The sequence below is a fragment of the Dendrobium catenatum genome, unplaced genomic scaffold (assembly GCF_001605985.2).
Source record: "Dendrobium catenatum unplaced genomic scaffold, ASM160598v2 fragScaff_scaffold_315, whole genome shotgun sequence".
NCBI classification, from domain to species: domain Eukaryota; kingdom Viridiplantae; phylum Streptophyta; class Magnoliopsida; order Asparagales; family Orchidaceae; genus Dendrobium; species Dendrobium catenatum.
In genome coordinates this window covers 793994-820657 of record NW_021318777.1, presented here as the reverse complement: position 1 = coordinate 820657, position 26664 = coordinate 793994, and the positions used below count along the sequence as shown (strand labels likewise).

The 26664-nt window shown below is 36.2% G+C and overlaps 2 protein-coding genes across 3 annotated transcripts in view; both read left to right on the top strand.

The window, feature by feature from the left end:
* The window catches only part of LOC110115830 (E3 ubiquitin-protein ligase PRT6), a 54551-nt gene extending 47353 nt beyond the window's left edge, over positions 1–7198 (top strand). Inside the window, exons 16-19 of the mRNA XM_020849206.2 lie at positions 2620–2688; positions 2860–2959; positions 3152–3250; positions 6991–7198. Coding sequence (XP_020704865.1) covers positions 2620–2688; positions 2860–2934 — 144 coding nt within the window. The 3' untranslated portion in view covers positions 2935–2959; positions 3152–3250; positions 6991–7198. The remainder of the gene's footprint in view (positions 1–2619; positions 2689–2859; positions 2960–3151; positions 3251–6990) is intronic.
* A 1641-nt stretch (positions 7199–8839) lies between these two features.
* Positions 8840–26009, top strand: LOC110115853 (target of rapamycin complex subunit LST8). 2 transcript variants are annotated; one of them, XM_020849243.2, is made up of 12 exons: positions 8840–9001; positions 9200–9247; positions 9341–9470; positions 11664–11765; positions 11862–11974; positions 23664–23733; positions 24077–24154; positions 24269–24385; positions 24465–24559; positions 24730–24809; positions 25404–25463; positions 25568–26009. In XM_020849243.2, the coding sequence occupies exons 3-12, from the start codon at positions 9363–9365 to the stop codon at positions 25693–25695; spliced, it is 951 nt and encodes a 316-aa protein (XP_020704902.1). In that variant the 5' UTR covers positions 8840–9001; positions 9200–9247; positions 9341–9362; the 3' UTR covers positions 25696–26009. The 2 variants fall into 2 exon arrangements, with proteins under 2 accessions (XP_020704902.1, XP_020704903.1); XM_020849244.2 differs by lacking the exon at positions 9200–9247 and having other exon boundaries at positions 8851–9001.
* The last annotated feature ends 655 nt before the right edge of the window (positions 26010–26664 follow it).

Here is a 26664-nt window from a genome sequence, read left to right as displayed (position 1 = left end):
ATGGTTTTCTTGGACTTATTAGAAAGATGTGTGAATTTTCCATATGAAATTAGAGAAAATCAAATCAAGAAAAAATCAATGTAGAGAAGGGTCAAATTAGGTTTGACGTATACAAATCTCAAATCATCTGAAGATTTGTTCAAGGGAAAGAGATGTTCCCAGATGGACTAAAAGGATGAGCTATTACTTTGTTGATTGAGCTAAGCAAAGAAGGAAAAGTAAGCAAGGATTGAAGCTATTGATCGATTTTAACTCAAACTAATAGTCAAAGAAATCTAGAATTTAATTCGAAGAATTGTTGGCACTCTCTTGACATTCAAGAGATTGTTTGGAAACTTATACGTGAGTTCAAGAAGGAACCAAACAAAGAGAGCCCAAATAGGAGAATATTCAAGTTTAATTTGGTTCAACTTGAATCAAAACAACCTTATTATTTGTCTAAGGGTAATTTAACTTCAACATGGCTCTACAGTTTATGGAATGAATTAGAAAAAAGCATTAGGAATCCTCAAAACAACATCCATGAGTGATAGACATTTCCTAAGAATGCTCCTATTATTTTTGAAATTGTTGGGTTCAAGATGATAGGAAGACACACCTATGACTTGGTAAATCAAATGAGATCAATTTTGTCATGATCTATTGATTTTAAAAACACATATAAGTTTGATTTTGCATTCTTTTTTAGGAATTTTATAAATTAAGAGCAATTGATGTTTAATTTTTATCACTCTATGTTTTGAAAAATACTAAAATGAATTTAATTAATTTCACCCATTATGGATGTGAGGCATAGACCTTTAAAGGACTTGGAATGATCCCACAATGATTTCATCATTTCTCAAATTCATTAAACTTGTTTCAATACTCTCCAAAAGCTTAAGGAAAACTAAAAGCTCTAGCAAATGCAATATTCCCATATTTTTAGATTAATTTTGTCATAACGTAGATTTTGATATGGAATAAAATGCAATATTTTTTAGCTGTTGGAATAACATGCAATATGTATTGATTTAAACATGTGTATAGACATGGGATTGAAATCAAATGCTTATATAAACCTAGGGCTGAATGTAGGCAAATGTAAAGTCTATGAATTCAGTTTCATCCATGATTCTGAAAACCTGACGCTTGATCATCTTCTTGTTTTTTTCTTAAATTAGAATCATGCATTGCAAATCACCATATTTACATGGATTAATGGAGAGGAAAACAAGTATTTAGGTTAAAAATTGTCAATATTGGTCATCTAGTGTTGATTAGGATAGTCACATACACATTCACATGGTCAATAAGTTATCTAAGTTTTTAGAGAATTTCCTTACTAAAGTGATGTTCAGTAGTAATCTGCTGTAGTACATTCGTCTAGTAGAGATGAAGGCAACTAAAATAGCTGTCGATTGGACTGTTATGGACGTCATCACCACCAGCAACTTGCCATAGTCGATGAACGGGGAAGAAAAAGATGTCTCGGTAGTCAAATTCTACTATGGCTGGGATACACTCCTTCAATAATTAAAAGAGCTCCTCTCCGATCTTGGAAGTAGTCGGAGGTGGAGAAGAGGTCAAGGCTTTAGCATAAGTAAAAAAACAACTTTCTCCACCTCTTTCTTCGAAATAGTTATACATGCCTTCCATCTCCCACCACATCTCACAATTTTCACATGATGACTAAGTTTTTTTTTTAACTTCGCTTTCACCCATTTTTCCTTTGAGATGAGCGTCGATGATGCTACATTCCTTCTCCTACGATCTCCAGATGCAACTCACAACTTCTACTGCAAGAATTAAATAGAGCTCCGTCTGCGACTTTATTTCGAGTCGAGCTCTTGAGCCTAAGGAAAACGGATAGGCCGAGCTCGAGGTTGTTCTATGGGTTTCTACCTGTGTTTTTTAGCGACGAATCGAGCTTGAGTTGTGAGTTAATATAGTACCAAAATACATAAACCGTGTGCCGTAAACTACTTAGCAATGGGCCTTTAAGTTAGTGAAGGTTGCTAAACCTTAATAATGACACATTAAGTTGGTGTCCTAGAAGCTAGAAACCAATCTCTTGGTCACTTTATTATAGTCTGCAAATTTATTAACGGCTATCCATTAACGTTTTGGTGACCTGCTGACTTATTAGCGACAACCCTTAATGGTCAAAGATGGATTTTAGTGTTTCTAAAAATTTTCTTAGTGATCCATAATTCAAAATAGATAAAGTATGTAGTAAACAGCATGCAAAAAGTGATTTGAAAATATAGGGTTATATTCAAAAATATGTGAATATTTTAATAATTATTAAGAGTGATTTTTTAAGACGGGATTATTTAAATGCTTGAGCTTGAGCGGTCATAAACATGATCAATATCTTATCCATATGAACATTAAAGATGAAATAGCCTAGTTCTATAGTTTGCCTCAAATGTGCTTTGTTTACATGATAGAAGGTGATCGTGTGATTAACAAAAACTGCTCTCAACGGATGTTAGGTCGACTTGTAATTTTGCCATTCCATGAGTACATCGAGAACTATTTGAATTTTTTTGCATTCTTTGTTGATTCTTATGGTCAGTGGTTAAGTTATTCTCTGTTAGCTGATTTGTTTGTGCTTTTCTGCTTCTTACGCTGCAGGATAATGACATGTACCGAGGAAAACCTTTGTTCTTAAACATGGAACGCTATGCAGCGCTTACATATTTGGTAATTGAAAGTTTCACAACATGTAGCGTACTTTGTTGAAATGACATGCCATTTGGATAGCGAAATTTGTCCTAAAATAGATCAGATAACATCTATGTGGTCGATGGTAGATGGAGATTGCATGTTCCTAAAGCTGAAGTTTCCTGTTTGAATTTGTTCATTAAATAATAGGTGGCATCTCATGGTCTTGACCGGACATCTGAAGTTCTTCGTCAGACAACAATTAGTGTTTTTGGCTCTGATTAAATTTCTTGTGGTGCTTATCATGAAGGTGCAGTTCAATATTTGCTTATTTTCTTTTGAATGTTAATTTATGCTAGTCGTAGTTAAAAGGTGTCCATACCTGCCACTTTCTATTCAATTCATTGCAAGGCGGGTGAAAGTCTTTTTCTCTTCCAGGAATTAAGTTTTTAACTTTATATGCATGATAGATAAATTTAGTTTTGTTCTTTCATTTGTGCAGCTGCAGGCTAAGAATTGGAATTTGAAAACTAGCGGAAATGCTATTACACTGAGTCCAAGGGGAGGGATTTATGCTGCTGAACGCCACCTGTTCGTTTTGGTACGCCTTACCCACCATTTAGCCATTTTCTTTATATATATCAAATATGCTATTGAATGGTCAAAATATCATTCTTGATGGTGTCTGGATTATACCACTGTTTATATAAAAAATTTGATGTAGGGATAATAATTTGTTTTCCTCAAATGGAGAAAGAAGTTGGGAAACACTAGTGCTTAAGGGGGCCTAAGGGGCCTGAATTGGGAATTAAGCTGAGTTTTAATCATCAATTGGGTGGTAAGTGTATTATTAGGAGTAGGCAGAGTTAGACTACACCCCAGATCTTCCCCTGGGAATAAGATTTAAGTTTTCTTTTTTTCTTTGTTATTGCGGTATTTACTTTCAACAAGAACAAATAATTTAAGGAAATGTCTTTGCCTAGTTTACTATAAAGCAAAAGATCTTAGCTTTGGTGTCTTGTTATACTTAATTTAAGTGAAAAACATTGAAACGCCTCGACTAAAATTTAAGCGTGATAAGTGTAAACAAGTTTTTTCTAAAGAAAAAAAAAAGTTTTTTCTAAAGAAAATAGTTGTGGAGGTCAGTAGAGGCGCACTAAAGGCTGGAAGAAAACCGAGCTGAATTGATTATAGTGCAGGCGCCTAAGTGAAGCATGAACATGTAATGTAAAAAGTTGGAGTTTTTCTTGATAGAAGCTGAAAGTTTGTATGCACATAAACTAATTTTTCAGCTCGTTGTGGAGTAATTTTGTTTCTCTTCATTGATTAGATGAAAGAATGTGTTCTAATTTCTCTCACAATAAGATGAGAATGAAACTTGGCCAAGAAGTTTTATGGCGATTATTTAAAGTAGAGATGCTGAAGCTCCATGAATCAACCATCACATTTTTTGATCCATTCCCCACCTATCACACAAAAACTCTTGGTCCCCAAAGTACTCTAGATAACCAAAAATTTTAGCAAGCTCTATATTGACAACTCTTCTCTTCTTCTCATTTAGAAAATAACGCTTCAAACATGTCTTCCTCATATTTGAAATTTCTAAATCTCTCTATGGAGAAATTTGTTGATGATCCTCTTGAAGCCATTCCTTGAATATATTCAAATATTAACAAAAAAAAAAAATAATTGGATCATTATGAATCATCAAATTGTGAATTAATAATGAAAGAATATTGAAATTTTCATTGGACTTAGTGAGTCACAAATATTGTTCGTTTGCAAAAGTATAAATAACATTTGCTACACCTAGAACTTGTGGATGAAATTGTGAGATGAAATTGTGAACCGAGCAAAAGTAACACATCTCTTCATTTGCCTCGGTATTCTTAGCTGCACAAATATTGTTCAAGGCAAGATTAAGCGTATGTACAACATATAATGTCCAAAAAATATGAGGATATGCTTGGTCCACAAATAGAACTGCAGCTCTACAAATAGGTGCATTATCAATAATGACCTAGATGATTTTTGAAGGCCCCACAATCATGATGACTTCTTTGATTAAATGTACCATCAACAAACCCAATACAAGTGGCACTAGAATCGAATGATCGACACAAATAGTAGGTTCAAAAGTTAGAATGGCAAATAGAATGAGCAAATATTATATAGTCAATAGCTTCAGAGAAGAGTTAAACTAGATTTAGGCATTCAAAGTTATTATACTTGCTATCATAAACTCACATGTGAGATACATTCGCTTAATAACTGATTTTATTTCATGATTTTATATGGGAATAAAAAACTGATTTTATTCAATTCAACGCAACATAACATAATTTGTGCCATACCTCTTTTGAGGGTCTCCTTTTATTCATAATTTCTTTAATATAGTCATGTCCACAGTCCACTACACCTACATCAAATCAATATAAAGTTGACAACAACAACATCAAGCCTTTGTCCCACTACGTGGGGTCGGCTACATGAATCCTTTTTCGCCATTGTGTCCGGTTAAAAGTCAACTTCTCATCTAAATCTAATAAAGAAAGATCATTTCTGATATTTTCTAACCAAGTCTTTTTAGGTCCACCTCTACCTTTCTTAACATAAGCCAAATCTAATACATCAACTTTTCGAAATGATCTTTCTTGAAATTATGAATTGAGCTATATTTTGAGTCAGCTATCCTTGAGTTCAAAGTGATTATTGCATGTATAAATGTGTGAAGATACATATGATGATATGAATATCTGCATTCATACCTATAACAAATTGTAATGAGTTAAATTGAACTAATTTTGGATAAGTAATCCTAAATTCAGCAAAAATATATTTCAATTTTGTATAGAACAAAATCTAGGGGATTTTCGAACAAGCTTGGAGTTTTGAACATAACTATGAGCCCTACTCATGCATTTCCATCCCCACCAAGAAACGTATGAAGCTTACCTAAATGCGACCATTCAATCCAATGACTATCTCAAAAGACTATATATCAAAGGCTTGCAAAACAGGACATGTAGGAGTGCTTGAAAATGCACTAATGGCCAAACATTTTACACGAAGAACAACAAAAAAATTTCTATAGGAAGCAGATGACACAAAATAAAAGGAAAATGTTAACCAACATACCAAACAATGCTCGGTCCTCGAGTATGTACGCTCTTTCCAACTCTTCGTAGCGCCTGCTCACGAAGATGACAAAGGTTACCCGTAAACTAAAGAAAATAAACCCTTGAAGAAGAAGAAACGAAGACGAAGAAGACAAAGAAGATGAAGTAAACCAACCTCATGAAGACGAAGAAATGAGCTCATATTGTAGTCTCATGGCTCGCGTGTTCCTCCTTCGATGAGATGTCAAGGACAAAGCAGGCGACCACAACCACGCTCACGTAACACGCGCCTGTTAGGTTCATGCTCATGTAACACGCCGTTGGCTTCACTGCCACAGTAATGCCCTAACCCACTTCTCCCGTAAACTGAAAATAAAAATGCCCTAACCCACGTGGCAATGATATACGGGAAACAAAATACGGGACATGCATGTTCACGCGTTTTTTTTTTAAATGGGACATGCGTATCCGATGTGTGTCCTTTTTAATTTTAATAATTTTTAATCAGATACATATTTGTGTTGTCCGACACTTGTCTCAGCTGTATCGGGCGTGTATCTGCATCCGATACTACATACCTCCATAAATAGGTGTATCGGTGCAACATAGGCCTAGATAGACGATCACCGCTATAATTTATAATAGAGAAAGAGAGAAAGATGAGCACTCCTATGTAGAAAACCATGGTTCTCCACCCACTTAAATTTTGATGTTATAACTTTCAACTAGAAGGTCCTGTCCATTTTCTTTAGAAGAGTAGCGGCATTCACTCACCAGGATTCTCTACATCCCTTTATCATCAATTCAATGTAGTAAAATGTTTTGTTGATTCCTAGTTTGTTGATGATATTTATAGTGTATTTGATCATTTTGACCGGTGAAATATAAGGAAAAAAAACCAAATTTTTATGAGGGCATCTAAATGTCATTAAATTGTCCATTTTTCTTCTATGCTCGATTGATGTTTAAATTAATATAAGAATTGATGAAATTCATTTCATAAGTAATTTTCATGACTTGAATGAATCAACACTTTGATGTTTATTTTGAGAACTTTACAAAGTGATAAATCTAAAATGAAAATTATGATGAGGAGAAAGTCATCCTTTTTATTTTTATTTTTTATTTATTTTCCATCGCCAAATTTATTTATATCATGACTGTTCATGGGATAATTTCAGTACTTGTACAACTGTCGTATCAAATTTTTTTTTGTGTGCAGGTTTTGAACTTTGTTGCATGCAAAACTTGTGCAGTCTCTTCTATTTCATTAGACATACAGCTCCCGTTCTTATGAACCTGTATATTTTGCCATTCAGCACTGGCCTCACTTGTTCTTTCAACATATGTATTTATTTATAGAAGCAGGATGATATGCTTCTTCTGTACATATATATAAATTGACAATTTAAGGGGTCAGTTCTTGTTCATCGGCTTTTCCGCAAAGCTTTATAATTTCGTCGCAACTTTCTTCAGCACGCCGAGCCAATAATTCGTTGATACAAGATTTTGGTGTTAGATGCTATAACATATCTGAGAATATTTTTTTCTTATTTGGTGGAAAGATAGTTTGATAAATATTAAAAGCTGAACCCACGATAGTTAATGGTCATGGCTTTGTGTTTGGTAGTGTTGGATTACTCTGTGGTTGAGTCTATCTTACACAAAATTGTCATGAGCTAAGGGGCTGTTTGGTTTGTTGTAAACGGAATACAGCGTAAAAAGAATAGTATAAAATGAGTGTAATATATTTGAAATATTTGTTGTTTGGTAAGTGTATAAAGAATGCATGAAATTATGTTTTTTTATTTGATTTTAAATAAAATGAATGCAGTGTAAAGTCAAAATTAATTAATATTAATTTGTAATTGTACATGAATAATTAATAGAATTTATTAGATGAATTATTATTTTAAACTATATTTGTTTGGGGGGGAACCAAGGGCAAAATCAAACTTAATTTTCAGAAGGGGGGGAACAAATTTTGGTTGTAAGGACATTTTTGGAATTCAAATTAATAAATAGAATAATAAATTCTCTTTACTATTTCTCTTTTTACTTAGTTCATTGTTCCCTCATAATAAGATCTCTATACAATGTGTTTAATTATGTTGAGGGCAATTGTTTATAGATCATAGTATTTTAAACTTTTATGGGGGGTAATTGCTTAAAAATCTTTGTAATAAAGATAAAAAAATAGATGGAGGTAGATAAATTACCTAAATAATCATATAATAACCCTTGGCAACCAACTCTATCAATTTTATATTTATATATATATAGTAACAATTATAATTTTATTTAGCGTTTAATCATTCTAATTTGAATGAGCCATTTTAATATTACATCAATAAAACTATCAACTTCTATCAAATGATTTTAAATTTTGAAAAAAAAAATAAACTTGTAACTTTTTCTGTCCTGGAACACTCTTAACTTGTGTCAGATTTTAAGATTTCAATTGGAATATTTTTCTTACTGCTTCTTAAATTGACATTTTAGTATAAAAATAAATTTTTTTTAACTAAAAGAATTACTTTAATAAGTAATAAGAAAGATGTCTCAAATGAAGCATAATCCTCTTTCCACACTTCAAAAGAAAAGTTACCTAATTATTCATTGTTTTTCTTTAATGCCCTCTTTGATATGGCCTTTTTGAAGATCTATTCGCAAGCTCTATAACTGTTATTTTTGAATCACTGGATGTATTAATCTTAAGATTTAAAAGTTATTATAGTATGAAAAATAATATTATTATTCTTAAGAAAACTTAAATTATTTTAGAGTTTAAATTTAATTTTAAATTTATAAGTTGAATGAAATTATTGAATCTAATAAATTCATTTAAAGCATATTTTATAAATTAAGCAATTAAATTAATTTTAATATAAAAATATTTGTTCCTAATAAAAATTTGTTAGATGTATCACAATTTTAAAATTTATTTAATAAAAATATAATATTAATTTACTATATATTATATCTAATGTAAACAAATTCAAAAAAAAATTATTGACTCTTTTTTTTTTCCTAAGATATGCATCTGTTAGTTTATTATATATTTGTTCCTCCTCTTTCCCATTTTGGCATTCCGTGCTTTGCGCCAAAACCTTTAGCCCGTCGTACCTTGTACTGATTGCCCTATAGAACTGCAGCGCCCCGACCGGAGATGGAGGGTTACCAATTACCTCCGGCAATCGCCGGCCGATTTCCGGCGACGTCTGAGAACTGAGGTAGATGGTCGAATCTTTGAGTCACATGCTGATCGAAACATTTTATTTGCTTTCTCGTTATCCCTTTGGCGATGCCTGTCTTTCTCTTCTGGCAGCTTTGCGTTGTTTTTTGACTTTTTTCTTTCAAAAAATTGAAATAAATAAATATTTTTATGTGTTCCATTCTTCGTTTCTTACTAATTGAATCGCATACTCCAGTACTTTGGGGCTAATGAGGTTCGGCTGTGATTGCTTGTACCTTTGAAGGTAAAAGGGATCTAGTTCTTGTCCGTTCTAAGTTGAAAATGAGATTGATTTATGGGCATTTATCTTTATTCTTTTCTTCTTCGTCGTCTTTAGCTTTTGCTTCAAGGATCAGAAGATGAGCCAGCCCTCTGTGATTCTGGCTACAGCTGGATACGATCATACCATCAGGTTCTGGGAGGCCAAGAATGGGAAATGCCACCGTACCCTTCAATATCCAGATTCTGTGAGTTTGAAATCGTTAATTGATTTCTGATTCTTTTTTGGTTGTCTTTGGGAAAAATGGCTGTTGTTTTTGAACTTATGAAGCTTTTTTATTTTTTATCACGTGTTAATTTTTACTTCTGTCTGGAAGAATGTATATCTCTCACTAAAAGATCAATTAACAATTACTTTATTGTTCCCAATTTGTTACTCATGATAGTTATATTTTATTTTTATCCATAGGGTGGTGTCCATGAATCTCTTAGAGCATCTCCAACCGAACGCGAAATGAGCGTATGGCGTCGTTCGGTCGCTCCAGCTGAATGCCAAATTTTCCGCCATTTACTTGCGGGTGAACAGTGCGACGTCAATATTGGCGTGGCACTGTTCACCTACGCTATTTTGCTCTCTCAACCGGAAAAACGCGTGAAAGGGAGAAGGATCGTTACCTTCGCAAAAGCACATAAAATGGCGTTCGATTGGAGCATCACCACGGCATTTTGGAGTTTTGTTGTTTTTTGTCGTGAAAAATGGAGTTCTCCGTTGGAGATGCCCTTAGGTGTTGTTTGGTTCAATGTTATGTAGGCAACATTGTTATCTAGGTACCAGTGTTATATAAATGATAATGCTATCATGCTATATTATTTAAATCACTTAACATTATCTAAAAAGAACAACGATGATTTAGATATTCATTTTTGCTATAGTCATTTTATTTATCAAATAGCCTAACATCTATGATAACCAAAATAGAACTTAAATTTCATTTATGAATGTAAAATTTAAAGGTTTTAGTAAAGCTAACAACTAAATTCTTATAACATAACATTGGATGGCTCATTTCAGCTAACAAAACAACTCATTATATATTTTTCTTACCCATGGGGAAAAACTCATGCTTTTTAACCCCTAGGACTTATAGAAGTTTACTTGGACTGATTATGCCTTACTTTAGAGCATTAAGATAATGGATTGGACCACTTTTCGCTCAGGGCATTATTCTATTCTATCCTTCTTTCTCATATGTGCATCTTCCATCTACTAAAAAAATGGGTGAATACCGTCGATTGGGTCATTAATAACTTGGGGAATATCTTTTATTACAAGTCGTGATGCTTTATGTTATCTTAAACCATGTTGTGATCTTTTTCAATTTTATTACTATTAGTTTTGCAGATATGTGAGCAATTTTTGTTCATGTCACCACAGTTGTCTAGTACTACTTGTTTTTGTTTCCATCACTTCATTTTCTTTCTTCTGCATTGTGTGAAAGGCCATGGTTAGCATACTTTAAACTTCCCTGAGTCATCTAATTGATCATCATGTTCTTTTGAGTGGTTAGAAATGATAAAGGAATGAAATGAGCTATATAGATTTCTTTTGTTATTTACAGTATGTCAACTGTTCCCAGCTGTTTTATTATTGAGATTTATGTTTAAGCTTACATTTTGATTATGAGCTGTGGCAAATATACTACCATTTGACAGATTAGTGACATTCAAACTCAACTAAACTACTTTCCTTGTTTGCCATAATCTGCAATTTTTATGGCCCTATGTATCATGGCGTGCCATGAAAAATGTCATAAAGGTTTTCTTTCAAACTCAGAGTTTTTGAAGATTGAGAATAACTTATTGCTATCTTATGTTGCTTATGTTTGTTAGTTCTGGTTCTGAATGGTACGTTAATACCTTATTTAATAATGCATATGTTGTTATCAAATTAATAATTATTGATAGCAGGAATATCTTTTAAATATCATGGGACTGCTTGTGAGATTTGGACTGAAAATGCTCAAATTAAGGGCATCTGGAGCACAATAGATTATTCTAACATTAATCACAACTGCAATTTTCTTTATGATGATGACAAAAACAACAACTTCAAGCTTTTATCCCACCACAGGGGTTGGCTAAATTTTTTTATGATGACAATGGCTCATTTATCTGTATAATTGCAAGTGCTAATGATAGGAGCAAACAACCTGCATTTTAATTTTTTGAAGTCTAGGAGCAAACAACCTGCATCTTAGCTTATGTTATATTTAAGTAAATGTCCTGGACTTGTGGTACCATTTTTCCTTTATATTTTTTTACTTAAAAAGCATCAAAGTGGTTACTTTTATCAGCAATTGTTTTGTTTGGTATTCGAACAAATGCTGTTATTTATTTCAATTAACCTCTATTTAACTGAATAATCAATATGATCCCTGCAGCAAGTCAATCGGCTTGAGATTACACCCGATAAGCGATTTTTGGCTGCTGCTGGAAATCCCCACATTCGCCTTTTTGATGTCAACTCAAGCAGTCCTCAGCCTGTATGTTCATCTGCTATTACCGATTTTTCTTTTTGTTTTATTTCACTATAGATCCTAATATTTGTTCCGTTTTGCTTCTTTGGGTTATGTCACCAGGTTCTGAGCTATGATTCACATACTAATAATGTCATGGCAGTTGGATTTCAATGTGACGGAAACTGGATGTATTCAGGCTCTGAAGATGGCACAGTTAAAATTTGGGATTTAAGGTATTAAGAAGTTTTTGAAATAACGGGAAAGACCTTGTTTTTTGTTGGCGTATGACATCAGGAATTGTTATATGCTTTCGTACACTTATAATTACGGATATTTTCCTCAGTTGTTTTCTATTTGTATTCATCCTATATGCATATACATGGGCTCCTAAATTCAATCAATAATACATTATGAATTTTGTTCTCTAACATGGTATCAAAGAAAGGATGATCGCACAACAAGATTGCTCTCCAGGAATCTCCACTCCTGTGGTTAAAGCTCCTTGCCTTAGCTACACCATTTTCCCACTCATGTGCCTACAACCCCCTCACCTGTGTTCATGACCACACTCATCAAGCTTATAGCCACGCTCTCATTGCATCCGCACCCACACTCACCACACCACCTGTTGCCTCTCATCTATGCCTACAACTCTTCGCTTGCATTAACACTCTTGCTTTCAATTTCATTTGCGTGCTCACTCCCTACTCTAGCTCGCATACTTCATCACAACTTTGTTCTCCTGAGTTGCCTACAACCCTAAGGCATGATAACTCTATGCCTCCCATGGTATATATAATCTAAATTTTCCCTCAAATTATCCTCTCTCTCTCTCTCTCTCTCTCTCTCTCTCTCTCTCTCTCTCTCTCTCTCAAGTGATGCACATTTCTCACTCCTATTTTATTAAGTAAAAACAATTTTCCGCCATCATTACCATCAACATCGGCAGCAGCCTTATACTAACTTTTTTGGGATAGGCAGTTTGAATCTTCATTTTCCATTCATTTTTACTAAATGTTGTATAAGATGGTAAACTTATTTTTTGCATGTCATTATGAACAACTCTTATGTATGTTTCCTTAAGTCTATCTATTTTCCTTCATAGGTATCTACACTAATTTTATCAACTTATCAAACTAGCATATGTTTAATCATTCGTTGTACATATCCAATCTATCTAAGTTTAATTGCCTTCATCTTACCTTTGAAGGATGTCACTCTAATATTTCCTCAGATATAATTATTTTTTTAATTTGCTTCCTAGTGTTGCTATACATCTATTTTAATATTCTTATTTTTGCACGTTCAACTTAAGTGTGTATATCAATATATTTCTTAAAGCCAACATTCTAATTCATATACCATTTCTAACCTAATTGGAGTTTAATAAATTTTACCTTTAAGCCTTCATATCCTCTTGTAACATAAACTTTAGAGGCACTTCGCCATTTTAATTATTTAGCCTAAATTCTAGAAATCATATTCTCATTTATGTCTCCATTATTTTGTATGAAGATCTAATGCACTTAAACCTGTCATAACAAGGTATCTTCTTTTCTAATCATATTAATGTTAATGTTTAACATTTTACCAAATACAATAATAAATATCATATACTCAATATTTATTTTATTAATTGTAAGTCCGTAATCTTCTAAATTTTTCCTCAATTATTATAATTGTTCACTTATTTTTTGTTGATGTCTCACTAATTGGAATTATATCATTTGAAAAAAAAATACACAAATGCACCTTCCTTTGAATATTTTATATAAGCTTATCCATTATCAATACAAAAAGATATGAACTCAATATTGATCATTTATATAAACTATGTTAATTATAAACTTTTGGGTCTCCCCACATTATTCTTATTAGACATGTGCAAGAGGATGTACCTTGGTATATGCTTCTTGTTGGTGATATTTTTCTTGTTGATAAGACTAGAGAGGGAGTTGATAAAAAACTTGAATTATGGAGGTCAACATTAGAGTCTAAAGGTTTCATTTGAGTATATCTAAAACCGAATACGTGGACTGTTTTTTTTTTAGTAATAGATCTAGTTGTGAGTTTGTGATTATGGGTGATCAAGTCATTAAAAAGAGTACATATTTTAGATATCTTGAGTCTATTATTCAAAATGATGATATAATAGATGGGAATATTATTAGTAGAATTCAAGTTGGATGGTTGAAGTGGAGGAATGCATCGGGCTTGTTGTGTGATAAAAAAGTACCCCTCAAACTTAAGAGAAGATTTTATTAGATGGTGGTGAGACCTGCAATGTTTTATGGTCCAGAATGTTGGCCATTAAAAAATAAGCATAAAATTAAGTTAAGTGTTGCAGTAATGAGGATGATGCTTAGGTGGATGAGTGGTTGTACACTTAGAGACAATGTGAAATAAGAATATATGCAAAAAGGTTGGAGTAGCTCCAGTTGCAGATAAGATTATAGAGAGTTGTCTTAGATGGTTTGGTCACATAAGTTAGGAGAGTAGATATATTAGATCCGGCCTATGTTAAGAAAGGTAGAGATAGATCCATAAAGATTTGGTTTGAAAGCATTAAAATAATAATTTTTTTTATTAAATTTGAATGAGAATTTGACTTTTAATAGGGCAAAAAAAAAAAAAAAAAGATTCTTGTTACTAACCCCACTTAGTAGGATAAAGGCTTGTTGTTGTTGTTGTTGTTGGGTTGCCCCACAATCACTTCTAGTACTAGTTATTGCTCCATCATTCATATTTTTAAAACATCATCATATCTTTGACATACAAGTTTCAATCTTAAAGCACTCTAAATCAATTATAGTGGTACTCGATTACATACATTATCTAGACCAATAAAAATCATGTGAAGAGTATTTCTTTATTCTCTATATTTCTTCTCTATTAATTATCCCAACACAAAAATCTTTTTCCTAAGCTCCTACTAGATCTTTATGGCATGAAATCAATTTGATTTTTCTTAATTTATGTAACTTTTTTAAGTCTATGTTTCATTCCTCTCTCACATATGGTTCTTGTACTACTAATAAATTTGACTTCTATATAATTTACATAACCTTGAACATTGCTTTTGTTCTAAAACACTTATTCTTTAAGCATTTTACATCTACTTAATTTTAAAATTTTATTGAAAAGATCTTTTAGTCAAATCATTACAGTATCTTCATAACTATCCAAATCTTAATAGATACATTAAATATGAACCTAAAGTCTTTTGTCTTTATTTATATTTTATTTTTTTGGATCAATATATAATATACTTCATTATATTATTTGTGATGCTCTCCCAAAATAAGTTCTTCCTCAAACACCTCATTTAGTAATCTCCCAAAGTAATATTTTCATTTTTTTATCGTCTTTAAACAATATATTTTTATATTCACCTTTACTGCATCTAATTTGACCAAAATTGCTTTGCCTTTATCTTTTGCCTTAATCATTCCAATTTGTGTCTTTTGCATTCATAACAGTACAAAATTTAATGGTAGCAATTATCTCTTATGGTCGAGGTTATTTTTCTTTCTTGTTGATTCAACATTGTGGTTAGTTTAAAGATTATACAAGTTTAATGTTGTGCATAGTCGATGCAATGATATCACTTTGGGATGTTCCTTTATTCTTAAATATTGACATTTTCAAGTTCTCAAAGCGACAAGAATTTGTCTATGTTCTTACCTTATTACGTAACAGTCTTGAATCGCCCATTTCCTCAAATGTTATGATTCTTTTCTCTTTTTCAAAGAAATTTCATTATAGGTTAAACGGTATATAAGGGGAGCTTGTTACCATTACGCCATGCAAATGGTATATTAGATGCACAAACAGTCAAAATATTGATATCTTTATTATAAAAAAAACATTTTTAATCAATTCTTTTATGATGCAATCAAGTATATTAAATGTACATGTATTAGCACCTTAAATTTGGTAAATAATACTAGGGTTGTAAACGAGTCAAGTTGAGTATCTGCCTAATCGAAGCTCGTTTAGCTCTTATTGAGCTCAAGCTTGACTCATTAAAAAATTTATAGGCTCGAGCTTGACTCAATTGCTCGAGCTTGTTTAGAAAGCTCGAGCACGACTCGATTATTGAGACCGATTTCTTTGTTTTAAATTAAAAATTTTAGTTTTTTTAGAATTTTTATTGTCAAATATAGAATTTCTTTAAAATTTTTAAAATATATTATATAATGCTAATTTAGATTAATTATTAAATATATTTTATAATCGAGTAGCTCAATGAACTTTCGAATTGGCGCAAGCTCAAGCTTGAGCTCGCGTAATATACAAGCTTGAGTATATGTGTTAGACCGGTCCAGCTGGTCTACATGGGACCGGCTCAGGCGAATGGAGGCGGAACTTCTCCGCTTCTCCCGCGGAGGCCAATCAAGCCGCAAGTTTTTGGGAGCCAAATAGGAAAGATTTTTTGGGGAATTAAGAGGAAAATTTGAATGTAGGGACTGTTTAGGGATTTACTTTTGATTTATATGCATTAAATAGTTTGTTTTCCTAGGGTTATGGCATCTTGAATTTGGCTGATTTTGGGATCTCTTAGGTTTAGGTTTTGGGCTCTAGATTTGTCTTGAGATTGGGAGAGATCGATCCTCCTCTCAAATCGAGGATCACTTGTATCTTGTTGTTTTCTTCCGATCTATTTGATTCTTGCAATAAAATTATTATTTTTTATTATTTTGTTTTGGAGTATGGAAGAATTTCTCGCTGATTTTCTGAAATTGATAGGATTTACTTGAAATCTTCAAGTGTTTCCTATCAATATGCTTAAGCTTGAACTCATGGAGCTCGAGTCAGCTCGGCTCACTTACACTCTTAAACAATACTAATAAAGATGAGGTAATACTGCACCCAATATTTAATGATTGATCAATCGAACTCAGCTATGCGATTGGGTGCTAGTTCGAACTCAGCGACTGAGCGGGTGGGGTTCAGATGTGCGAGGATATTTTCCTTGCGCCGAAGGACGTCGACTCCATGGGAAATCTCTTTCGTGGCTATTGGCTTCGACGTTGCTAGAGTTCAGCATTGTCGAAGGACATGAAGAATGGTCAAATGTCGGGGGATGTTGCTTAAGTTTGACGTTGCATGTTTCAATTTCATCTTGGTTGTTGGGGGTTTGATGTTGCTAGGGGTTTATCTCTAGGGTTCGAAGCTCGTGATATAATAAATATTCAATATCTATTTCACCTTGGGAATTTTCTGTTGTTTGGTTCGACAAATTTACTGTATTTTTATTTGTTAGTTTATTAATTTTTACCATAAAAAAATAAACCTTGAGAGTTGATAGACCATTTTAATCATTTTCAAAATTATAATAATATCTGATTTGGAAGATTTGTTTTTATATCTTTATGTTTATGATTATTTTCTCCTTATTTATTTTCTTTTGAATTCATCTTGTATCTCTTTATTTAGGCTTCTTTAGCCAATCAATACAGCAAGAGTTTTCCTCTAACATTATACTCCTGTAATAATGGAAAAATTGGCTTATTCAGAGCATAAGGCTTCTGGCAATGCGGGACCCAAGAAAAGATTTTTGTAAGCAGCTATACCCTTCATAGCAGAGATTGTTTTGATGGTTCAAGCTCATAGCCAATTTGGTCACAAATGATGAAATCTATCAATTTCTCCCAAGGCTTTCTGTTAGGCGAGCCCAGGAGGGGTTGGTTGGACCGGTCCAACTTGGATCGGTCCTATTTTACTCCAGGCGGAGCCAAAAGAAAGGAGGGGGCGGAAGCATGCATTAAATCAAGTTTTGGGAGGGAAGTTTTGAATAGGAGGACTGTTTAGGAATTTTGTATTTCTCCTTTGACTTTAATTAGTTGCTAATGCTAGAATTAGGATTTCATCTTGAGATTTGCTGAAATTTTGAGATCGAGGGTTTGCTTTGGGGCTCTAAGCTTTACTAGAGATTGTGGAGAGTTTTCCTTCCTCTCGAATTGAAGGAAATTGTATCTTGCTTGATTTTTCTTGTTGTTATTTGAATCAACGAGTTTCCTTGGTGTTTCTTTTCCAATCTACAAAAGTTCTCGCTTTATTCTTGCTGATTTCTCCTTGATATCAGCTCTTTGCTCACTGTTTTTGCCGATTTTTGATTGGTTTGCTTGTGAACTCAAGTATTACCCTTGTGGTTACTTGCGAACTCAAGTACTTCCTATCAAATTGGTATCAGAGCATCATTTTGGGACCATCGGCGGCTGAAATTCTGAAATTTCAACGGGTTTTTTGGCATCCGGAAGAAGATCTCTTGTGATTCTTGGGAAGAGAGATGGCTGGGAAGAAGGTGGAAGTCTTGGAAGGAGAAATCGGTCAATTAAAATCAGATTTGGAGGGAAAATTCTTTGTTTTTTAAAATCAAATCACCTCCAACAATGAAAGGTTGGAAGGGAAGTTCTCTGTGATGGAAGAGATATTGAAGAAATTACTTGAGATGAAGACCAATCCAATGACATCGGAAGTAAGAGAGACCACCGAAGGCCATGGCGTAGGAGGAAATCCGAACTCGTTTATGGGGAGGAAAAATTCAGAAGTGGATATCCTTGAAGGAGAGGATGACATGCCATCTCTAGAGCTACTTTCTAGAGAGGGTATGAGTATGGGATATGGAAAGAGTGGTGCTGATTTTGTGAGAAGAATGGGAGATTTCCACCACCGAGGGGTTGAATTTGAAAGGAGAAGAGGGGAAGTTGATGATGAATACGATTTTTTCCAAAGGGAAGATAGGGACAGCTGGGGAGCCCCTCCCATTCGCAGCCTGGGAGGATATGGAGAGCCAAGGGCCATTGGGGTGATTCGAAGGTGAGAAAGCTGAAGATGCCCATCTTTGAGGGTGATGATGGCCATGGTTGGATCTATAATGTGGAACGTTATTTTTGCATTAACGGACTGACAGAGGAACAGAAGCTAACGGCGGCAGGACTATGCTTGGAGGGAAAGGCACTGGCTTGGTACCAATGGAGGCACATGAGGAAACCCATCAGGAGTTGGAGAGAGTTCAAGGAGTGCTTATTGGAACATTTCCGAACCGGTAGGGGAGGAGACTTTTATGAGAAATTTTTTGCATGGACGCAGGAAGGGACAGTGGCAGAGTACCGTGATCGGTTTGAGTACCTAGCGATCAGGTTGGATCGTCTATCTGAGATCGTGCTTGAAGGGAACTTCATGAAGGGGCTCAAACCGGATATCAGAGCAGCTGTTAGATTGGTGCAGCTGGCTGAGGACCAGAAGCAGCTGGAGAGGGGGGGCTCAAGGCAGTAGCTCCAGGGGATCCTACAGGATGACTACTACTTTCCTAGCTCCCAAAGGAGCTACACCGGGGGGTTCACGAGAGGCACCAAAGGAGAGGACTGGAGGAAAATTTAAGAAACTAACTGAGAAAGAGATCTAGGAGAAGCGGGCTAAGGAGTTGTGTTTCAGGTGCGATGAGAAGTACATGCTAAGGCATAGGTGACCGAACTCTTCAGGATCTCATCATCTGCGATGACGAGGAAACTGAGGGAGGTGAGAGCGGGATAGTGGAGGAGGAATAAGAGAAGTTACATCTCGATATAGTTGAAGTCTCTCTAAACTCTGTGGTGGGATTCACACCAAATCACGCCATGAAGGTGAGAGGAGAAATAGGGGGTCAGGAGGTAGTGGTGCTGATCAATAGTGGGGCTATCCATAATTTCATCTCTAACCAGATTGTAAATCTGTTTGGGGTGAAATTAGTGAACACGGGAGGATATGGAGTGATGATGGGCACGGGAAAAGTGGAGTTGAGGAGAGGAGTGTGCAGGGGAGTGGTGTTGACTAGTCAAGGGCTACAGGTGAGGGAGGATTTTTCTCCCTTAGAATTGGGAAGTACCAATGTCATCCTGGGGATGTAATTGTTGCAAACTTTGGGGGAGACCAAGGTCAACTGGGGCGCTCTGAGGATTTAATTGATGGTGGAAGGATAGAGGATGGTGATACAAGGTGATGCAAGGCTGTCGAGGGCAGGAGTATCTCTCAAATCCATGATCAGATCCATACAGGATGTGGGAGGTGGATATTTGATGGAGCTGCAATGCTTGGAGAGGGTCAGTGTGGGAGAAGAGGGAGACATTCCACTGGTGGTGCAGCCGCTTGTACAACAGTTCAGGGAGGTGTTCCAGCCATCTCAGGGCTTACTACCACCTAGAGAACAAGAGCATGCAATCCTTCTGAAGGATGGGGTGTCATTTATTAGTGTTCGACCTTACCGCTACCCCCAGATTCAGAAAGATGAAATTGAGAAGCTGATTAGAGAGATGTTTGAGACAGGGATCGTCAGACCCAGTGTGAGTCCTTTCTCTAGCCCAGCCTTACTAGTCAAAAAGAAGGATGGGAGTTGGAGGTTTTGCGTGCATTACATGGCTTTGAATAAGGAGACAGTATGGGATAAATTTCTCATTCCGATGATCGACGAGTTATTAGATGAGCTGCACGGATCAGTCATGTTTTCCAAGATGAACCAAATCAGAATGAAGGAGGATATTCAGAAGATGGCTTTCAGAACGCATAAGGGGCACTATGAGTTCTTGGTGATGCTATTTGGGCTCACTAACCCCTGCTACTTTTCAGTCTTTGATGAACAGAGTGTTCCGACAGTATCTCAGGAAGTTTGTGTTGGTCTTTTTTTATAACATTTTGGTATACAACCAAATAGAGGTGCACTTGGAGCACTTGAAGGAGGTTTTTAAGATTCTACAGGCACATCAGCTGAAAGCTAACCTAAATAAGTGCAGCTTCGCCCAGTCTAGGGTGGAATATTTGGGACATGTAGTGTCTCAAGAGGGAGTGGCGGCCGACCAATCAAAGATTGAGGCAATGCAGAAAAGGCTAATGCCTAGGAACATAAGGGAGTTGAGGGGTTTCCTAGGATTTACTGGTTACTACAGGAGATTTGTGAAGGGCTACAATACCATCACTTGGCTTTTGACTGAGCAACTGAAGAAGGACAATTTTTGTGGGGAGATGCAGCAACTTAGGCTTTTGAGAGGTTGAAGAAAGCCATGACAACGGTCCCAGTGTTAGCTCTTCCAGATTTCAGCCAGGTCTTTATAGTGTAGACTGATGCATCAGGGTATGGCTTGGGAGCAGTGTTGATGCAGAATCACAGACCTATAGCCTAGTTCAGTCAGGTGCTATCGACCAAGGCTCGATTGAATTCAGTATACAAGAGAGAGAGCTGATGACCATCTTCTTGGCCATTCAGAAATGGCGCCCTTATCTTTTGGGTAGGCATTTCATTGTTCGTACGGATCAGAGGAGTTTGAAATGCCTATTGGAGCAAAGGATGGTGACCGAGGAACATCAGAGGTGGCTGTCAAAGCTTTTAGGTTATGATTTTGAGATCCAGTACTGGCCAGGGGTGGAAAATAAGGCGGCTGACGCCTTATCCAGATGTGCTGGGGAACTTCAGGAGTTGGCAGTTTCAATACCACTGATGGTTAACTGGGGGGCCATCAAGAAAGAAAGCATGTAGAATTAAGAGTTGAAAAAGATCAAGGAAGACTTGAAGAGGGATAGTAGTAGCCATTCAGGGTACTATCTGGAGGGGGAGAGGTTGTTACATCATGGGAGGTTTGTGATGCCAAGAACATCAGTACACATTCCTCACTTATTACAGGAATTTCACGGCAGTGCAGTTGGGGGACATTCATGAGTGCAGAAGATGTATAGAAGGCTGGCATCGAAGCTCTACTGGAAGGGGATGTATAAGGATGTTGAGGATATGGTGCAAGGTGTGAGATGTGCCAGAAGAATAAAATATGGCAATGGCACCAGGAGGGTTACTCCAACCATTAGCACTTCCAAACAGAGTTGGGAGGAAGTGTCCGTGGACTTCATTGACGACTTGCCCCGCTCAGAGGGATTCACAGTCATTTTAGTAGTGGTGGACCGACTTAGTAAGTATGCCCACTTTATTCTCCTACGACATCCTTACACTGCAATATCAGTGGCGGACGCATTTATCAGCGAAGTCGTTAGATTACATGGGATTTCTGAATCAATTGTGTCTGGTAGAGACAAAGTGTTCCTTAGCCAGTTTTGGAGAGAGCTTTTCAGGATGCAGGGCACTGTTCTCAAGAGAAGTGCCGCCTATCATCCACAGACAAACGGACAAATAGAGGTGGTGAACCAGAGCTTGAAAACTTATTTAAGGTGTTTTGCTTCTGAAACACCGCGGATGTGGACGAAGTGGTTACCTTGGGCCGACTATTTGTACAATACATCATACCATTCTACTTCTCAAATGACTCCTTTCAAAGTGATGTATGGCAGGAACTCCCCACACCTAGTGCACTATGGGAGGGGAAGCACACCAGTTTCTTCAGTTGAGCAGTACTTGTAAAAAAGGGACAAGGTGTTGTAAGAGTTGAAGAAACATTTGATAAGGGCACAAACAAGTCATGAAAAAATTAGTGGATTCACATAGGAGGGACATGCAATTGAAGTGGGAGAGGTGTTCCTAAAACTATGCCCCTACAGGCAAAGGACAGTTGCTAGAAGGGGGAACGAGAAGCTGGCACTGAGATACTTCGGCCCTTATGAGGTGATGGACATGATTAGAGCAGTGGCATACCGATTGAAGTTACCACCATCAGCCACCATACACCCAGTTTTCCATGTGTCCTAGTTGAGGAGAGCTCTAGGGGAGCATGCAGTTAGTGTAGAATTCCTAGCTACACTGACTGAGGATTTGGAAGTAGTTTTAGAACCACTGGAGCTTATAGAGTGAGATCAGATAAAGATGGAAACAAAGTGCTAATTAGATGGAGAGGCCTTCCCGACTATGATGCTGCTTGGGAGCCATTTGAAATAATGAAAGATCAATTCCCCTCATTTCACCTTGAGGACAAGGTGAGTCTTTGGGAGGGGAGTATTGTTAGGCCCCTGGGCCGGCTGGACCGGTCCAACCTAGACTGGTCCTGTTTTACTCCACGCGGAGCCAAAAGAAAGGAGGGGGTGGAAGCCCTGTGGGGCTTAGCATGCATTAAATCAAGTTTTAGGAGGAAAATTTTGAATAGGAGGGTTGTTTAGGGATTTTGTATTTCTTTTTTGGCTTTAATTAGTTGCTAATGTTAGAATTAGGGTTTCATCTTGAAATTTGCTGAATTTTTTTGATCAAGGGTTTGTTATGGGGATCTAAACTTTACTAGAGATTGTGGAGAGTTTTTCCTCCTCTCGAATTGAAGGAAATTGTATCTTGTTTGGTTTTTCTTGTTGTTATTTGAATCAAAGAGTTTCCTTGGTGTTTCTTCTCCAATCTACAAAAGTTCTCGCTTTACTCTTGCCTTGAAATCAGCTCTTTGTTCACTGTTTTTGCCGATTTTTGATTGGTTTGCTTGCGAACGCAAGTATTACCCTTGTGGTTACTTGCGAACTCAAATACTTCCTATCACTTTCCCTCTTGTGGCAGTGGGTACACTAGAAAAATGTTGACCTTACAATATGATTTCTAGATTCTGTTTATAGAAACTTTTTCTGTAATTTCCTTAAAATTGCTCAGTTAAAACTGTCGTAGGCAGTGGAGATGGAATCTTCATGTTTTTATGCCATTGCCATTTGTAGATAAGTATTAAAACCTATCAGGTAATGGAAATGAAAATTTCTGCAAGTAAAATTTTTAAAATGATAATTGGAAGCATCTTTGTTGTATCTCCGCTAGAAATTTCAGATGGCTGGTGGGTCAGAAGGTGAGTTATTGGAGTTTTGTTGCATTAAATTTAACGGTAAACAAGGTTTGATCGTAGTTTTGTTGATGTAGTAGTATGTGTTGAATATGTAAATATAGAAGATTTTATGGCATGTGTCGAAATCGGAAATCCCCTAATTGTTACTTGAATGTGAGATGTTTCCCTTCACTTTTTAATCTTTGTGCCCTTTTTTCAGGGCAGCAACCTGTCAGCGTGAATATGAGAGCCGGGCAGCTGTTAACACAGTGGTTCTACATCCAAATCAGGTTGGACCGTGAAACTTCATTCCACCATTTGATCTGCTACTGATCTGAGCATTAAGATCGTAACTTAAGATGACTACACTTTTGATTCAATTTCTGGGATAGAATTTCTTTCATTAAGATCTGACAATTACTTCTACTGATAATTAGTCCCACCCTCCTAAGGAATTGCTTGCACTACTCTATCACTGCAAAATTTTGAATTTTTTGTGTTCTCTCTCTCTCTCTCTTTATATGTATATTCTTGGATATTAATGTGATATGCAATACAATCTCAACAGTAGTTTTCATCATTACTAGAATTCGTTTGGTTGTTGAATGAAGAATGCTGCATTTTTTGCTGCAGACTGAACTTATATCTGGGGATCAAAATGGAAATATACGCGTGTGGGATTTGACTGCAAATTCTTGCAGCTGTGAACTAGTAAGCACTCGCCTTTTGTCATATTTGCTGATATCATGTTACATTTATTTGTTTCAATAATAAAAAGAATAAAATGAGAGAAAGTTGAAATCTATTCATTGAGCTGAGTTATAGGTACCAGAGGTGGATACTGCTGTGAGGTCTCTTACAGTGATGTGGGATGGCAGCATGGTTGTTGCTGCCAATAATCGTGGAACATGCTATGTCTGGCGGCTACTGAAGGGGACACAGGTAAGGAACAATTTGAATTTGCATTTGGAAGAAAGGCACAAAATATCGTAGTTATATTCTATGATTTGATCTTTTGTAGACAATGACATACTTTGAGCCCCTACACAAGTTGCAAGCACATGATGGCTACATTTTAAAGTGCCTGCTTTCACCCGAATTCTGTGATCCTAACCGGTAGTATGAATTTTCTGTGCTATTTCTTCATCTCATTTGGGCATAAAAATGAAACTTGTGCTTTTTTCTGTGTATGGCCAATCAATTAATTGACAACTCCAATCGAAAGAGCCTTGCATCCTTCATATGTTTTGTCAATTTATTTATAGATTTTTGGGAACTATTCGTAGGTATCTTGCCACAGCATCTTCTGATCACACAGTCAAGATATGGAATGTTGATGGATTTACCTTGGAAAGAGTATTGATGGGTAAGAAAATCTCATCTAGATGTTTTACCAAAAGGAATGCTAAGCTGGTCTCAAGGTCTCTGTGTCAGGCGGCTTAGCGTTCCTTTTTCACTAGGGGTGTCAAAATGGGTATTCGGATCGGATTCGGGTTGAATCTTGAATTGACCCGGTCCAATTTAGCTTACACGAACCTGATCCGGTTTGGTAAAGGGGTCAGAAATTCAGACCCGAACCCGACCCACTGGATTACCGGGTTGACCCGATCTAACCCTCGACTGCGCGAGCACTAGCTGCACGACAGTGCTGCGAGTGCATACGTGTAGCCGAGCAGGCAAGCGCGTAGGTGCGGGAGCAACGGGACAACCTGACAAGGGGTTAGGCACAGGTCAGTTCGGGTTGATCCCAAGTTATCGGTTTGATTTGAACCCTATTCGAATTATAGACAGGTGCAAAATAGGACCAGAACCCAGATTTTTTGGGTCGGGTTCGGGTTAGATTTGTAGGTCGTGTCACTTATTGACACCCTTATTTTTCATCAGAACCCTTGGGCATCTTAACGATTACTAGAGCCCATTTTCTTTTTAACAAGCTCACATCAAGACTTACAATCTTCAGGACATCAGCGATGGGTCTGGGATTGTGTATTTTCTGTTGATGGTGCATACTTAATAACTGGTATGATATTACTACATTATGAATATGCATAATTTTAGTCTTCTTATATGAGAAACTATGCTCATAAATATACGGAACATTTTTTGTGCATTTCTGTCATATAGCATCCTCTGATAGCACTGCCAAACTATGGTCAATGTCAATGGGAGAGGCCATAAAAACCTATCAAGGTCACCACAAGGCTGTTGTGTGCTGCGCTCTCCATGATGGTGCAGAGCCATCTCCTTCCTGAATTTGCTGAAGGCATTAGGTATTTAATTTTCTTCTGTTATTTATAAGAAGAGCAGATCTGGTCTTTCAAAATTATGACTTGTTTATGTCAATTTTTTGTCTTCAAATTAGTTAAATTGTCCATGAATGTGCATAGAAACTTTGTGCTTAAGTTCCAGCCTAATGTAAATAATTCCTGTGTATTTTAGTAGTGGGTCTCAAAAAGCTTGTGTTGCTGAAACTGATTTCAGGATCATATATTTGCTAGAACTGATTATTCCTCGTCTGAGGACCAAATTTGTTACTGGGAAACTAAATTCATGACAGGTGTGCTTTAATATTTGAGTGGTCAATTGAGTTGAGCTGTCATAATTCATGATCTTTAAGTTTCAAGATCTCGAGTTTACCCACCGAGATTTAGGGTGGTTGGTGGGTGAGCACAGTTGGGAACCCCCCATCCCGGGTTCGAATCCACTCTACTACGTCTTCGCCTCTTCAGTGGGGCCAAAGCTAGTGTGGGTCATCGGCAAAACTTAGTGAGGCCACACACTGGCATCGGGCCCACACTAGCTTTGGACCCGATGAGAGTAGGTGGCCTCGCTAGGTTTCTTCGATGGATTAATTATGCCGCCAAACTCTTCCTTTAGAGTGGCAGCGGGCAGATACACCCATTCCCTAAAAAAAATATTGAGTTTGAATTTTGCGTGTCTTAATTAAAAAAATAGAAAGACAAAGAAGAGGGCCATAAATTAGCGTTTTGCTATAAACAGCGCTTGCAGGATAGGAAAAAATTGCTGCAGTAAGATGAGCATTGTAAAATTTTTGTTCGTCTTGTTGGATCCAGCTTATTATTTTGTGTTTGCAAATTTTACTAAAATTTGCATTTACTGGAATATCATTCTACTCCATCTAGGACATTTAATCTTTTAATCATTATTTTTAGTTTCCTATTCTTTTTTAAGCATGAGCTTGTTAATATGTTTTTTTCTCA

Bases quoted from the DNA above. Each gene is read 5' to 3' on its own strand.
- LOC110115853 (XM_020849243.2), top strand. From the start codon at position 9,363: ATGAGCCAGCCCTCTGTGATTCTGGCTACAGCTGGATACGATCATACC. The intron at 24,810-25,403 runs GTAAGAAAATCT...TACAATCTTCAG, and splicing joins CTTGGAAAGAGTATTGATGG to GACATCAGCGATGGGTCTGG. The intron at 25,464-25,567 runs GTATGATATTAC...TCTGTCATATAG, and splicing joins TGGTGCATACTTAATAACTG to CATCCTCTGATAGCACTGCC.